This window comes from Grampus griseus, assembly GCF_964374135.1.
Source record: "Grampus griseus genome assembly, chromosome: 4".
Classification (NCBI taxonomy): Eukaryota; Metazoa; Chordata; class Mammalia; order Artiodactyla; family Delphinidae; genus Grampus; species Grampus griseus.
The window spans coordinates 142,976,588-142,993,682 of NC_138997.1; the positions used below are offsets into that span (position 1 = coordinate 142,976,588).

General features: G+C 44.2%; 1 protein-coding gene across 1 annotated transcript in view; it reads left to right on the plus strand.

The window, feature by feature from the left end:
- Positions 1 to 17,095, plus strand: part of POLN (DNA polymerase nu) — a 171,136-nt gene that overhangs the window by 30,337 nt on the left and 123,704 nt on the right. Inside the window, exons 6-7 of the mRNA XM_082652839.1 lie at positions 6,243 to 6,439; positions 9,865 to 9,977. Coding sequence (XP_082508965.1) covers positions 6,243 to 6,439; positions 9,865 to 9,977 — 310 coding nt within the window. The remainder of the gene's footprint in view (positions 1 to 6,242; positions 6,440 to 9,864; positions 9,978 to 17,095) is intronic.

A 17,095-nucleotide genomic window follows, 5' to 3' on the forward strand; every position in this document is an offset into this window, starting at 1 on the left:
TGCACTCTGGAGCCCGTGCACCACAACTACAGAGCCCACGTGCCCTGGAGCCTGTGCGCCACAACTAGAGAAGAAAAAAAAAAAAACCCACACGCCACAACTAGAGAGAAGCCTGTGCGCCACAACAAAAGATCCTGTATGCCTCAACGAAGATCCCGCGTGCTGCAACTAGACTAACTATGGCATACCCCACCTTCCGGGTTTCCATTTCTAGAAAACTGCTCCCATCAGTAAACCACTCAACCTCAGGGCTGTCAAGAGGCTCATCTAGAAGATCAGGCCTGCTGGAGTAAGTTTGCTCTCTGGTCTCTATACACTGATGCACTAAGTCTCCATTCTCGGCCGCTGGAAGCAGAGTTGCTGGGTTCAGGGTTTGACACACCTTTAAGGGAATGTCGGGGGTTCCATTAGGAGGGCCTGATATCTTGTTAACCTTCCTCCAGTCAACTAATGATGTCATTTGACTTCTAGCACAGATTGTACCTGATGAGGGGTAACACATCTAAGTGTTGTCCTAGGGTGAGCTTGGAAGCCTCATTAACCAATAGAGCCATGGCTGCTACTGCTCACAGGGAGTTTGGCCATCCCAGGGGCACCGAGTCCAGTTGTTTTGAAAAGTAAGCCACCGGTCTTTGATCTGGCCCCAGCTTTCAGGTCAGAACTCCGAGCGCTATCCCTGACCTCTCATGGAGTATAGGGTGAGGGGTTTGTCTGACGTTGGAAGCCCCCATGCTGGTGTCCTACTCAACTCAGTCTTTAGAGTCTCAAAGGCCTACTGGTGGCCCCTATTCCCTTTCTTCCCCCTTCTGAGCCTCATATAGGGGTTTTGCTGTAAGGCCATAATTTGGAGTCCAGATACAATAGAACCCAGCCATCCTGAGAAAGCCTTGGAGTTGTCTCTTCGTGGTTGGAGATGGTAGTGCGCTAATTGCTGTCTTTCAATCCATGGTCAGGACTTGCGCTCCTGGGGGTCAAAATAAATCCTAAATACTGAACACTGTTGTGAAATCTGAGCCTTTCTCAGAAAATTAGGACCTTAGCAGTATTCTGAGCTGAAACTTGCTTTGTCTCACTACTTATTAGCAGATCATCAATATATTGTAATAGAGTTCCATTTTTCAGGCTTAGTTCCCTCAATTCTTTTGCTAACGAGTTTCCAAACAAATGGGGACTATCCTGAAAACCCTGCGGAAGCACTGTCCAAGTGTATTGAGTAGCCTCCAGAGGGTCAGGGTCCCTCCGTTCAAAGGCAGAACAGGTATTGAGGGACTTCCCTGTGGTGCAGTGGTTAAGAATCCACCTTCCAATGCAGGAGACATGGGTTCTATCCCTGGTCGGGGAACTAAGATTCCACATGCTGCGGGACAGCTAAGCCCACAGGCTCTAGAGCCTGTGCACTGCAGTGAAGATCCTGAACGCCACAACTAAGACCTGATGCAGCCAAATAAATAAATATTATATATATATATATATATATATATATATATATATACTTTCCTCCCTTTCCAGAAGAAATTTTTTAAAAAATGGTATTGAGATCCTGGATGTAGAGAAATACAGAAAAATGCATCTTTGAGGTCCAACACAGAAATACTGAGTGCTTCCTGGCACTTGGGCAAGGAGGGTGTGTGGGTTTGGCACCACTGGGTGAATAGGGATGACTGCCTAGCTCAGTGCTCGTAAGTCTTGCACAAACCGATACTCCCCATCAGGCTTCTGAACAGGGAGGATCGGAGTGTTACAAGGGGATTGGCAGGGCCTAATGACTCTGTGTTTTAGGAATTTGGTGAGCAGCTGTTGGATCTCCCTCAGGGCCTCAGGCTTTAAAGGATATTATCGCCAGGAGCTGGGGCCAGCTGGGGTTGTTGTTTGGCCATCCCACAGGAGGGTGCTCAGGACATTCCCTTTCCCGGTGCCCCTCCTTCCAGAAAAAGGCACACTGATTCTGGCCCAGGTGGTTCCTGGGCTGCTGGTCTGGTCTTCTCAGCTGTCTAGTGTCCCCTCAAGATGGCGGGTGGATCAGAGCAGCTAAGAGCTGTGTTTTCTTTGTTAATCTCCTATCCGTGTTGGCCTCCTTTGCCATGTCCTCGTTGTTATAGACCTTGAAGGCCTCCTCTACCAAGGTTGACAATGGGGTTTGGGGCCCAGCTTCAAGCTTTTGTAATTTCCTCCTGATATGAGGAGAGGACTGGGTGATAAAATGCATGGCCAATAGTGACCTCCCTTGTGCAGACTCAGGGTCTGTATTGGTGTACTTCCTGAATGCCTCTGTCACCCGACTCAGGAAGACTGCTGGGTTTTTATCTTTTTCCTGTGTAATCTCTTGGACCTTATCATAATTTACAGGCTTCACCATATGCCTTTTCATTCCTTCTGATAAACAAGTAATATAACGTCTCATCCTGGCTTGGCCTACATGATCCTCACAATCCCAGTTGGGGTCCTGTTGTGGGATTGCGTCACCAGTTCAATTAATCTGGTGCTGTGGGTTGGTGGCCACTCGGCTGTCTGTGTGTTCCCTGGCCTTTCTTAGTATACATTCCTTCTTGTCCAGGGGGCAACAGTGGTTCAGAATAACTGTAATTCTTGCCATGTCAGGGAAAACATTAACCCCAGCATGGTAAATTTGTCCCTAAACTTGTCAGGGTTCTATGAGAACCTGCCAACCCCCTCCTTACGGATTCCTAAGTCTCTCATCAAGAAGGAGACATGCACTCTAGTAATTCCCTATTCCCATCAGCTGCTTCCCAGAGGGGGTAAAGGCCCTGTGGTATGAAAGTGGGGGCTAATTTTGAACCTGATCAGGGCCCCATTGGGGACAGCACTGGGGGCTCTGGTTTCAGGGCTCCTGGCTAAATGGGGTAAGGTGGGGGTCGAGGGACTGAAGGTGATGTTGAAGGGGAAGAAGCCCAATGAGAAAGAGGCCCAATGTGCCAATGACTAGTTGGCGGTTGAAAGGGGATCTGTGAGAAAGTGTGGCTCTAAATCTTCTGGGGACAAAACAGAAATAGAGGCCACACACACAACAGGAATCCCTCAAACTGGGGTCTTGATAAAGTTTCATAAAGGCCTGCACGTAAGGGACCTCCCCCCATTTTGAGGACTGCTTACAATATTTTGGTCCAGTTGTAAAATGGTGCTAAAGTTAAGGGATCCATTCTGTGGCCAGTTCTTCCGGTCACCCAAGGCATATTGGGGCTAGGCTGTGTTGCAAAAGAAGATGGCTTTTAAACCATCTAATTTAAACTGTCCCGAATTTTTAAGAGTTTTAATCTTTGGGGGCATTTCCCATGTTTACATATAAATCTGGCGGCTAACAAACTGAGATCCTGCAGCTGGATGGAGTCCTCAAGACCCGGCATAACAAAACCAAAGGGTGAGATGACAAAGGAGATCTCAGAACTCCCTTCCCCACAGTTGAGCACAAAGGACAGAGAAATATTGGGGGGTTGTGTAAAGTGCACCTCAACAGGGGCCTCGGGGGCTGGGGGTTTAGATGTATGAAGTAAGGAAAAAGAAATAGGAGAAAGAGAGAAAGCCTGCTGTTTCAGCCTGCCCCTCTGCGTGTGTCTTTTCAGGCAGTTCCAGTCTGCCGTGCTCTTCCACAAGGGCCAGTGGAGGGAGGCACTCCGTCCACCACCCACCAGGGTGATCAGACCCAGAAACCAGTGCTGGTGGGACTCTAACCCACACCTGGGACTTTAACCCAGGAAAAAGAAGTTGAGAAGTTTGTGACGACTGGGCTTCCAGCCACTGCACAGTATGAGGATTGAACCTCTGTCACTCGCAGAAATCTCCCCTCAAGGAAAGCCCACCGGACCAAGATCTGCACGGTGTGAGGCAAGCCTCTCCCACCTCTGTCACCTGTCAGGGTGAGCCGGCGCCAGCCAGAGGGAGCATGGCCTCACCAGCTAAGGAGTTAGGCTGTAGGTGCCCAACACTCACTTCTCAGAAGGATGCGACAGAGAAGTAGGAGAGGACAGAGCAAGGAGTTGTAGAGAGAGAGAAAGAGATCAGGAGAGGGAAAATGGACAAAGGGAAAATGGAAGGGGAAAGCTGCCTGAATGAGGATAGTGACACCCCTGGGGCAACCGAAGGCAGACTTACCAATCCCTGCAGCACTGAAGCAAAGATTCAGGTGGCCACGTGTCAGCTGCAAGGAAGCTGCAATCAGCTATACCAGATGGGCCCAGATCCTCTCTCAGAGGGGCAAGGAAAAAAAGAAGGCCCCACAGGTCCCAGCAGAGTTGCCAAAAAGTGTTACCAACCTGGGCCCTTGGACTCTTTAATCAATAGAAATCGACAAGAGACCAGATGAGAATTTCAGGCAAGGCTTCATTGGGGCTCGTGCTACAGCACAAGGGAGCAAGAACAAGAGACAGGTTCCCTTGCCTGCCCCCTGAGAGGACCTGCTTGGGTCCTTAAATGGGATAAAAATGGGGGTGGGTCTGTGCGTTGGGGTCTGCCCACCCCCTTGGTGCCATGTGCAGAGATGATGCACCGTACCCTGCTTTTGTTCCCAGCACCTCAGAAATGGCAGTTTGTTTGTGGCCTTTTTGTATCCTATTGCTTATTATTGTCCCAGCTTGCCCATGCATGCCGTTATTTTTAGTCACTTGTAGTTTCTTTGTATCCTATTGCTCACGGAGACGTTTGTCCAGGTGCAAGCACTCTGGTAGAGGATCCCAAGTCCCAGCCTGGCTCAGTTTTTTTTTTTTTTTTTTTTTTTTTTGCGGTACGCGGGCCTCTCACTGCTGGGGCCTCTCCCGTTGCGGAGCACAGGCTCCGGACGCGCAGGCTCAGTGGCTGTGGCTCACGGGCCCAGCCGTTCCGCGGCATGTGGGATCCTCCCAGACCGGGGCACGAACCCGTGTCCCCTGCATCGGCAGGCGGACTCTCAACCACTGCGCCACCAGGGAAGCCCCTGGCTCAGTTTTGCCATCTTAGCAGTATTGAATTTTCTGATCCATGAACAGGGGGTGCCCTTTCATTTATTTAAAACTTCAATTTCTTTTAGCAATGTTTTGTAATTTTCAGTGTAGTGTATAAATCTTGCTTTACCTTTCACTTTTTTTTTTTTTTTTGCGGTACACGGGCCTCTCACTGTTGTGGCCTCTCCCGTTGTGGAGCATAGGCTCCGGATGCGCAGGCTCAGCGGCCATGGCTCACGGGCCCAGCCGTTCCGTGGCATGTGGGATCTTCCCGGACTGGGGCACGAACCCGTGTCCCCTGCATCGGCAGGCGGACTCTCAACCACTGCTCCACCAGGGAAGTCCTACCTTTCACTTTTGAAAGGCATTTTTATGGGGTAAAGAATTATAAGTTGATAGTTTTTTTCTTTCAGTAGTTTAAAGATGTTATGCTGCTGTCTTCTAACTTGCTTTGTTTCTCATAAGAAATCTACTATCACCCTTATCTTTGTTTCTTTCTAGGCAATGTGTCCCATCCCCCCCCCCCCCGGCTTCTTTTAAGGTTTTCTCTTTATCACTGCTTTCAAGCAATTTGATTATGATCTAACTTGGTGTAATGTTTTTCATGTTTCTTGTACTTGGAGTTTATTAATCTTCTTGGTTCTACAGCTCAGCTTGGGAGAATTGACATTATTATTTTGAGTTTTGTAGTCCTTAAACATGTATGTGTCTCTGTTATGGAGGTCTTCTCTGATTTCTTTCATGAGTATTTTATAGTTTTCAGTATACAGATCCCATACATGTTGTATTGATTTCTATCTAAGTATTTAATTTGGTGGAATAGTTATTATAAATGGTAATTTCTTTTTTAAAAAGTTTATTTGTACATGTTCATTGTTAGTGTATGGAAATATAATTGATTTTTGTATTTTGATCTTGTATCCTGCAACTTTGCTAAACTCACATATTAGTTCCAGGAGGTGTTTTGTTTTGTAGATTCCTCTGGGTTTTCTACACAAACATTTATGTTATCTGTATATAGGGACAGTATAGTTCTTCCTTTCTAATTTATATGCCTTTTATTTCTTTTTCCTGCTGTATTTCATTGGCTAAGACTTCCATTATGATGTTGAATAGGGAGGAGACCAGATTTGGAGAGTGAGATCATGGGTTTGGCTTTTGACCTTGATTGTCATTAAAAGAGGTGTTCATTTACAAATTTTAATTTTAGGCCTTTTCTTTCTGCTTAATTAAAAAACTTGACAGATCTTTCTTGAATAAATGCATTGTTTATGTTTGATTTTGGAACTTTATTTTATTGTGTATTCACAGGCTCTGGTTTCCTCTGTTGAAGGCATTGTGATGTTACCAAGGAGCCATGCAGAGAAAGGCAGTGGTCCTCTGGCTGCCCCAGCCTCTGACAGTGTTCTGGAGGAAGGCTTCATGCCCAGTGATCAGTGTATCTACATAAAAACTGAGCCCTCTTCCATTTGGGACCAAGAACAAGAGGCACATCATCAATTTGCCAGGTAAGAAATCTTCACTAATTACCTTAAATCCTACTTATTCACCTGCTTTATCCTAATTTAGAGTTTCCCAAGCTCCAGGTTTAGTTATTTAAACTTTCAGAAGTTTTGTATGAGCACACGAAAATAAAATGGATCTAAATGACAGAAACCACTACAAACACCCTCTCTTCCTCAAAGAGCTTCTGGAATAGAGGGTCCATCCATGGGAGCCTGCTCCGGGATTTGAGTCAACATCGCAATGAGAGGTTGGTGAGAAAAGCATCATCTTAAGGCGTGAAAACCCACTGTTGCTGCTGGAGCCCTGGCTGATTTCCTCATTACACTTGTTCTCTCACTCACGGCCTTAGAAAATGAAGTTAACACTGCCTTCAAAGGGCAAATAGTCCTCAATACCACCAAGATATTACTAATTTCAAAGCTTCATTCTGTGAAAATAGAGAAGAAATGTCTCACTTGTATTTGCCTTCCTAGAATCTTAGAGTTTCAGAACAGGCAGGGATGCTTCTGCTGCCCCTTCTCAATCCTGAGAAGTCTCGTCGTGGGTTGGAGCCTGTGCCCCTCATCACTGTTTCTTTGCTCACGTTGTCAGCCTGACTCACTTCTGCTTTGGGTGGGGACATCCACTTCCTGTTTGCCCAGCCCTCTGCACTCAAGTCAGTTAGGTGCCTGGAAGGAGCTCCTTGAAGCCACTGCCCTGAAGAGGGTGAGAAGGTGGGGGCCTGGTCCTGGCCCTTCCTGCCTAATACATTCTCGCTGGGCTCTGGGTGGGTTTTAGGTAGTTGTTGTGTCGGTTCCAGCCTACAGATAGTGATGCTCTCTAGGCTGGGAGTGCCTGAGGCACTGGTTCCGCCTGTATTCCTCACACCAAGCCCCCACAAACATTTCCTCCATAGGGGCCAACGCTGTAGCTGGACCAGCCCTTGTGGTTCTTATGATCACAGGACACGCTTCAGCAAAAACCATTAGGGAATTTGAGGAACAAGATTTATCATTCACAAGTTCTGGAGAGTACACAGAGAGGTTATGGGTAGAGAGAGAGAGAGAGAGAGAGAGTGCATGGACCTGGGCCTCTGCCTTTATTAGGGTTTGAAGGTGGGGTGTCTAGGTTTTCACGGATTCACTCTTTACTGGCTAATTTAAAGCATAAGAGCAGGAATTAGGGCACAGGAAGGTTGAGAAGCCATGTCATCACACAGTCAGTTATCTGGGTTACCCAGGGCTTTCTGGAAGAGGGAGCTTCATCTGGTTCCTTCTCTGGTTGTTTTGCCAGCAGCTGTGTTACATAGCTGGCAACATGTCTATTCAGGATGGATGTCTTTGAAATGGATGCCTTGGCAATCAAAGTGTGATGTCAGGCATGTACACCACAGTGTGTACATGGGATGATGTTTGACAATAGAGCACTCTGCTCCCAAGAACCCGTAACCTTTTTTTCCCATAATTTTCTTTTGAAAGAACAATTGGGCAGGCTTTTTCTACGGAAGACCTCTGTGAGAATAGGGCCCTAATATTCGGACAGCGCTTTCTGAATTCTGGATTTATATATTCTACTCGACATTCTCCACTTGGACATCTGATGGTCACTTCAGCTCCGATCCTCCCTGTGCCTTTTGTTTAGCAGATGTGGCATAATTGACTTCTGTAACTGACTTAGAAAATACACTGTGTTTTAGCCACTTTGTCTTACAAGATATTCTTTGTGTCGCTTGTCCTTTCTTAAGCTAGAAATCAGCTAGGGTTTGTCTCTTAGTGGGAGAGATCATAGTTGTTAGATGGCCTTATTGAGAACTTCCGGGTTTCCAGCTACAAGAGCATCAAAGTGGGAGGACGCTCCAGCAGTCCCAGCTTAACTCCCTCATAAGCTGCCCCCACTCCTACACACCTCTCCAGGTCCAGCAGAGGCAAGACCTGAAGCTGTGCTGTCAGCAGTGGCCCTCTTCAAGGAAAACCAAAGTGAAAGCACACAGAAAAATGGAAAAAGCCTGAAAACGTCTGCCTGCGGAGCAAGCAGAGCTAATCGGACCCCAGGTTTCCTTCTTCCTCAGCCTTCTGAAGACCCTCACTGATGTGTTAATAAGCAGTTACCATAAAGGGGGATTAATACCTTGGGCCCTGGCAGCAGCAAGATCGGGTCTCAGACCTCAGCTTTGCCATTTCTCAGTTGTGTAAGGCTGGGAAAATTGTTTCACCCCTCCGAGCCTCAGTTTCCTCATCTGTAAAATGGATCTAGTGCCTGCCTAATGGGATTATGATGAGGTTTCAACACAACAATCCTCGTGAAGTGTTTAGTGTGGTATTCGCACATGGTAAGTGTTTGATAAACGTCAACTATTATGAATCCCATATTCAAGGAGCTCGTGATTTAATGGGCCAAGGTAAATTACGGTATCGCAGATGTGGTCCCCGCTGTAGCAGGTGTGTGGCCAGGAGTACTAAAGGAACCGGGCAACTCCCTGCCCAGGGAATCAGGCACCTGAGCAGTTTGTAGAAATTGTGGGAGGGAAATTTTAGGCAGGAATACAGCATGTGCCTGTGGCCCTGGAGTGTGAGAGGACGTGCACAGTCTGGTGATGGAAGAAGGAGAATCCAGTGTGGGCAGAGGGTAGACTGGGGGTGTGTTGGGAGCGCAGGCTGGGGCCAGCTGGGAGGAGTCCAGGGTGCATCAGCTCTGCTCAGGAGCTGGAGGCTGAGTCTGTAGGTCATTGTGCTGCACCCAGGGATTGGCTCTGAACAGTTGTGTGAACTTGAGTTCATTACTAGCCTCTTTGTGTCTTGGCTTCATCATCTGTAAATTGCAGATAATAAGTAACACCTACAAAAAATAACGCAGGAGACTGCATATAAGAAGTTTATTTGGGGTCTTAAGAATTGCAGTTCAGGAGACAAAGATTCAGGAACCCCCGAAAGAGTGTTCTGGGGAAGAGAGGTTATGGGTAGAGAGAGAGAGAGAGAGAGTGCATGGACCAGGGACTTATAAAAACAAAAAGCCACAAGATTGTCAAAAGTTGCCTGGCAAGAATTGGGGATTGACTCTGATACAAGTCAGAAAACATTTGTCCTTAAGGAATCACGAATTGTTTCAGGGTAGGGGTCTGACAAGTAGATAGGGTGTCCCGGGTTTCTGGCAGAGGTTCTGGATACCCTCACCAGGTTGAAAGGTCAGATTCCATCCAGGCTGAGACACATGAGTCCCACTTCCTCAGAGGCCTCCTGGCTCCGTTCTGGGGACTGAGCAATACCGTCCCTGTTTCGATTTTCCTTCCACACCTCTTAGGATTTGAGTTAATCTGTGGAAAGCTTGCAGAAGAATGTCTGCCCATAGAACTGCATAAGTGACAGCTGTTAGTGGAGTAGTAATAATACTTTCCCAAGGTGAAAAGCTCCAAATTACTGTGTCAATCAGTGAATGTCTTTTCATCTTCTAGGAAGGTGCTGCTTCAAACACTGAAATGTAAATGTCCTGTTATTTGTTTTAACGCCAAGGATTTTCTGAGAACAGTGATGCAGTTTTTTGGTGATGATGGCAGTTGGAAGTGTGGTATGTTTTAGTTTTTATAATCTCCTAAACTTAACTTTCCAACAGTGATTCCTCCTGGGAATGGGAGCACGACAAGGGCTGCTGTGTTTCACAACTCGTGGGTTGGGGGTGGAAGGGAGGTCGCACAGCTGCGATGCACTACCTGTGTGGCCATGTGCCCTGAGCGTGAGAGGCACTTTCCCTCTGTGTTTTAGATTATTTGAATTTTTTCAAGTATATGTTACTTTTGTAATTTAAAACAGGAAAGAAGTAAATTATGCAGCATGGGCAGATGGGATTTGTTGTTACCACAAATAGCTTATATATAAACTTTCTAAGAATTAAACTAAAGTCCAGAGTAATTAACATCAAAACAATATGAAACACATTTTTTGTCTTTCATTTAAAATTGTAAATAAGAATTTTTAAAACCTTTTTTTATTAGATGCACAGATATGTAATAAAGCAAATATTGAAAGAATGTTCATTGTAGATTCTAGGTAGTAGATATATGAGTGTTGACTGTACAATTCTTTTCAAGTTGAATGTTTGAAAATATTCATAACAAGATACTGGAAAACTTTTTATTGTACAAAATTTCCAACACGTACAAAGTGCCTGTGATACGACAAGAAATGTATATTTGGTCTTTGTCCCTGGTTCCCAGCACTCAGCTCCCAAAACCCATATGGTCTCCAGAGTGAGGAGTGTCTTTTGTATGCTGATGGAGGACTGGTGCCTGGAGGCCCCCATGGCTTTAGGGTGGGCGTGGTCAACAGGAAGAAGAGGCACCATTAGAGGAGTGGTGCTCAGGAAGGGGAGCAGGGCTGGAGAGCAAGTTAATCACCAGTGGCCAGTGACTTAATCAATCATACTGATGTAACAAAACCTCCATAAAATCCCCTCAACGGTGGGGTTCCTAGGTGAGCTCGTCAAGGTGCTGGGAGCGTGGTGCACCTGGAGAGGGTGTGGAGGTTCTGCGCCCTCCCTATGCCTTGCCCTACGCATCCCTTCCATCTGGCAGTTCCTGTGTTGAAGCCTTTATGATAAACGGGTGTCGTAAGTAAGGTGCTCTCCCGAGTTCTGTGAGCCATTATAGCAAATGATGGACCCTGAGGAGGGGTCGTGGGAGCCCCTATTTATAGGTACAGGAGGCCCTGGACTTGGGGCTGGTGCCTGAAGTGGGGCCATCTTGTGGGGCTGAGCCTTGACCTGCAGGGTCTGCACTAACCCCAGGTAGTTTGTGTCAGAATTGAATTGAGTTGTTGGACACTGGCTGGCGTGTGCAGAGAACAGCAAGTGTGTGGTGGGGAAAACGCAACAGAGTACACAATACCCAATTTCAACAGCTATTGACTATGTCCAGTCTTCTCTCCCCTATAACTTCCCACATTTCCCAATCTCCATCCCCTGGGTTATCTTGTAGCAAATCCCAAGCGTCATATTATTGACCTGTAAATACTTCAATTAGATGAGTAAAATATGAGGATTTCATTTTTCAGATGATGCCGTCATCATCTCCCCACAAAATTAGCCATAATCTTTTCATATTATTAGCTATCCAGTCAGTGTTTGTACTTCCCCAGTTGTCTTTAAATATTTTTGTTTGTTTGTTTTTGTTGTTCACAGTTTGAACTGGGATCCAAACAAGGGTTAGTGTTATCCTGTACTTGGGTTTGGTGTTTCTTTTACTCTGTATATTCTCTCCGTCTGTTGTATTTTCCTGCAATTATTTCGTCGTTTTTAACAGACCAGGCTTTTGCCCTGTAGGATTTCCCTTTCTTGGCACTTAGCATGTTCTCTCTCTTCTCTTTCGTGTAAATTGGTAGTGAGATTCAGTGGCTTCATCAGATTCAGGCTAGATTTTGGGAGTGCAAGACTGCTTCATAGTCCTGACCCTAACTCCGAGTGGTGCTGTGTCCTTCTGTCAGGAAATACATAATGTCTGGTGGTTTATCTTCTTTGTGATGTTCAAATTGTTATTGTGACTTCATGTGTTGAATCTTCTCCATCTTTCTTATTTATCACTTTACCTAGAATCCAGTTTCAGTCTCTTCATTTTTTAATTTAAAAAAATTTCCTCTTTCCCATCTTCATTTTAAGAAAACTTAAGGGAGTTCCATGATGCTCTAGTGGTTAGGATTCGGCACTCTCACTGCCATGGCCTAGGTTCATTCCCTGGTCAGGGAACTGAAATCCTACAAGCCACATGGTGTGGCCAAAAATTTTAAAAAATGAAAATAAATTTAGGAACTTCCCTGGTGGCACAGTGGTTAATAATCCACCTGCCAATGCAGGGGACATGGATTCAAACCCTGGTCTGGGAAGATCCCACATGCCATGGAGCAACTAAGCCCGTGTGCCACAACTACTGAGCCCGTGTGCCACAGCTACTGAAGTCTGCGTGCCTAGAGCCTGTGCTCCTCAACAAGAAAAGCCACCACAATGAGAAGCCCGCACACCACAATGAAGAGTAGCCCCCACTTGCCACAGCTAGAGAAAGCCCACACGCAGCAACGAAGACCCAAAGCAGCCAAAAATAAATAAATAAATAAATAGATTTTTTTAAAAAAGGAAAAAGTTTAAAAAAACTTTTTTTAGGGCTTCCCTGGTGGCACAGTGGTTGAGAGTCCGCCTGCCGATGCAGGGGACATGGGTTCGTGGCCCGGTCCGGGAGGATCCCACATGCCGTGGAGCGGCTGGGCCCATGAGCCATGGCCGCTGAGCCTGCGCGTCCGGAGCCTGTGCTCCGTGACGGGAGAGGCCACAGCAGTGAGGGGTCCGCTTACCACAAAAAAAAAAAAACAAAAAACTTTTTTTAAATATAAAAATACTTACGGCATTATCTATTGCACTTATTTGCTTTTGTGTATTGCCAGTTTAGTTTTTATTTCAGAAATTTTGTTTTGTTTTGTTTTACTTTGCTTTCCTGAATTCTTTCATTTCTTCATTAAGCTTTTCTTTTACTAAGTCACCTAATCTCTAAGTATTTCTAATTCTGAGTTCTTTGTTTTTCATAACTTCTATCATTCTCTTAATTTTTCTTAGCTCATTTAAAATCTGTTTTGTTGGCATTTATTTTTCAGTTACTGCCATTCTCCCCAGTGTGAGGCTTGTCCTGGTGGCTTCAGTTTATTAGTTATAAGAGTTTATAGGGACCAGCCCCCAGACCACTCCAGTGCTGTCAGAAATTCCCCACGGATTTTTCAAAAATATATGTTGAGCAGGAGTTCTTCTCGCCCTGCCCTGGACGGTGCCCCTGGAGCATCCAGGTCACCCCTCAGGTGCCTGAGGCTGAGCAGTGGCATCATTTCGTGTTCCCAGCGAGCCCCTTGGATCCCCACTGTGGTGGTGCATCCAGGGAGCAGCTTTCTTGGGGATCAAGATGCCATGTGGCTGACAGGGTCTTGGTGCTCCAGCTGGGTGTCAGGCCTGAGCCTCTGAGGTAGGAGAGCCGAGTTTAGGACATTGGACCACCAGAGACCTCCTGGCTCCAGGTAATATCAATTGGCGAGAGCTCTCCCAGAGAGCTCCATCTCAAAGCTAAGACCCGGTTCCACTCAACAACCAGCAAGCTCCAATGCTGGATACCCTATGCCAAACAACTAGGAAGACAGGAACACAGCCCCACCCATTAGCAGAGAGGCTGCCTAAACTCATACTAAGTTCACGGAAACCCCAAAACACACCACTGGACACGGTCCTGCCCACCAGAAAGACAAGATCCAGCTTCATCCACCAGAACACAGGCACCAGTCCCCTCCACCAGGAATCCTATACAACCCACTGAACCAACCTTACCCAGTGGGGGCAGACACCAAAAACAACGGGAACTACGAACCTGCAGCCTGCGAAAAGAAAACCCCAAACACAGTAAGTTAAGCAAAATGAGAAGACAGAGAAATATGCAGCAGATGAAGGAGCAAGGTAAAAACCCACCAGACCAAACAAATGAAGAGGAAATAGGCAGTCTACCTGAAAAAGAATTCAGAGTAATGATAGTAAAGATGATCCAAAATCTTGGAAATAGAATGGAGAAAATACAAGAAACGTTTAACAAGGACCTAGAAGAACTAAAGAGCAAACAAACAATGATGGACAACACAATAAATGAAATTAAAAATTCTCTAGAAGGAATCAATAGCAGAATAACTGAGGCAGAAGAATGGAAAAGTGACCTGGAAGATAAAATAGCGGAAATAACTACCACAGAGCAGAATAAAGAAAAAAGAATGAAAAGAATTGAGGACAGTCTCAGAGACCTCTGGGACAACATTAAATGCACCAGTATTCGAATTATAGGGGTCCCAGAAGAAGAAGAGAAAAAGAAAGGGACTGAGAAAATATTTGAAGAGATTATAGTTGAAAACTTCCCTAATATGGGAAAGGAAATAGTCAATCAAGTCCAGGAAGTGCAGAGAGACCCATACAGGATAAATCCAAGGAGAAACATGCCAAGGCACATATTAATCAAACTATCAAAAATTAAATACAAAGAAAACATTTTAAAAGCAGCAAGGGAAAAGCAACAAATAACATACAAGGGAATCCCCATAACGTTAACAGCTGATCTGTCAGCAGAAGCTCTGCAAGCCAGAAGGGAGTGGCAGGACATATTTAAAGTGATGAAAGGTAAAAACCTACAACCAAGATTACTCTAGCCAGCAAGGATCTCATTCAGATTCGACGGAGAAATTAAAACGTTTACAGACAAGCAAAAGCGAAGAGAATTCAGCACCACCAAACCAGCTTTACAACAAATGCTAAAGGAACTTCTCTAGGCAGGAAACACAAGAGAAGGAAAAGACCTACCATAACAAACACAAAACAATTAAGAAAATGGTAATAGGAACATACTTATTGATAATTACCTTAAATGTAAGTGGATTAAATGCTCCAACCAAAAGACACAGACTGGCTGAATAGATACAAAAACTAGACTCATATATATATACTGTCTACAAGAGACCCACTTCAGACCTAGGGACACAGACAGACTGAAAGTGAGGGGATAGAAAAAGATATTCCATGCAAATGGAAATCAAAAGAAAGCTGGAGTAGCAATTCTCATATCAAACAAAATAGAGTTTAAAATAAAGATTATTACAAGAGACAAAGAAGGACACTACATAATGATCAAGGGATCAATCCAAGAAGATATAACAATTGTAAATATCTAGGCACCCAACATAGGGGCCCTCAATACATAAGGCAAATGCTAACAGCCATAAAAGGGGAAATCAACAGTAACACAATAATAGTAGGGGACTTTAATACCCTACTTTCACCAATGGAGAGATCAACCAAAATGAAAATAAATAAGAAAACACAAGCTTTAAATGATACTTTAAACAAGATGGACTTAGTTGATATTTATAGGACATTACATCCAAAAACGACAATACACTTTCTACTCAAGTGCTCAGGAAACATTCTCCAGGATAGATCATATCTTGGGTCACAAATCAAGCCTTGGTAAATTTAAGAAAATTGAAATCATATCAAGTATCTTTTCTGACCCCAATGCTATAAGACTAGATATCAATTACAGGAAAAAAAAACTGTAAAAAATACAAACACATGGAGGCTAAACAATATGCTACTAAATAACCAAGAGATGACTGAAGAAATCAGAGAGGAAATTAAAAAAATACCTAGAAACAAATGAAAATGAAAACACAATGGCTCAAAACCTATGGGATGCAGCAAAAGCAGTTCTAAGAGGGAAGTTTATCAATACAATCCAACCGCAAGTAACAAGAAAAATCTCAAATAAACAACCTAACCTTACACCTAAGGCAATTAGAGAAAGAACAAAAAATCCCCAAAGTTAGCAGAAGGAAAGAATTCATAAAGATCAGATCAGAAGTAAATGAAAAAGAAATGAAGGAAATAATAGCAAAGGTCAATAAAACTAAAAGCTGGTTCTTTCCAAAGATAAACAAAATTAATAAACCATTAGCCAGACTCATCAAGAAAAAAAGGGAGAAGACTCAAATCAACAGAATTACAAAAAAAGAAAACTACAGGCCAATATCACTGAACATAATACTAGCAAACAGAATCCAGCAGCACATTAAAAGGATCATACACCGTGATCAAGTGGGGTTTATCCCAGGAATGCAAGAATTCTTCAATATATGAAAATCAATCCATGTGATACACCATATTAACAAATTGAAGGATAAAAACCATATGATAATCTCAATAGATGCAGAAAAAGCTTTCGACAAAATTCAACACCCATTGATGATAAAAACTCTCCAGAAAGTAAGCATAGAGGGAACTTACCTCAACATAATAAAGGCCATATATGACAAACCTACAACCAACATTGTTCTCAGTGGTTAAAAACTGAAACCATTTCCACTAAGATCAGGAACAAGACAAGGTTGCCCATTCTCACCACTATTATTCAACATAGTTTTGGAAGTCCAAGCCACGGCAGTCAGAGAAGAAAAAGAAATAAAAGGAATACAAATGGGAAAAGAAGAAGTAAGACTGTCACTGTTTGCAGATGACATGATACTATACATAAAGAATCCTAAAGATGCCACCAGAAAACTACTAGAGCTAATCAATGAATTTGGTAAAGTAGCAGGATACAAAATTAATGCACAGAAATCTCTTGCATTCCTATACACTAATGATGAAAAATATGAAAGTGAAATAAAGGAAACACTCCCATTTACCACTGCAACAAAAAGAATAAAATACCTAGGAACAAACTTACCTAAAGAGACAACAGACCTGTATGCAGAAAACTATAAGACACTGATGAAAGAAATCAAAGATGATCCAAACAGATGGAGAGATATACTATGTTCTTGGATTGGAAGAATCAACATTGTGAAAATGACTCTACTACCCAAAGCAATCTACAGATTCAGTGCAATCCCTATCAAACTACCAAGGGCATTTTTCACAGAATTAGAACAAAAAATTTTACAATTTGTAAGGAAACACAAAAGACCCCAAATAGCCAAAGCAATCTTGAGAAAGAAAAACGGAGCTGGAAGAATCAGGCTCCCTGACTTCAGACTACAGTACAAAGGTACAGTAATCAAGACAGTATGGTACTGGCACAAAAACAGAAATATAGATCAATGGAACAGGATAGAAAGCCCAGAGATAAACCC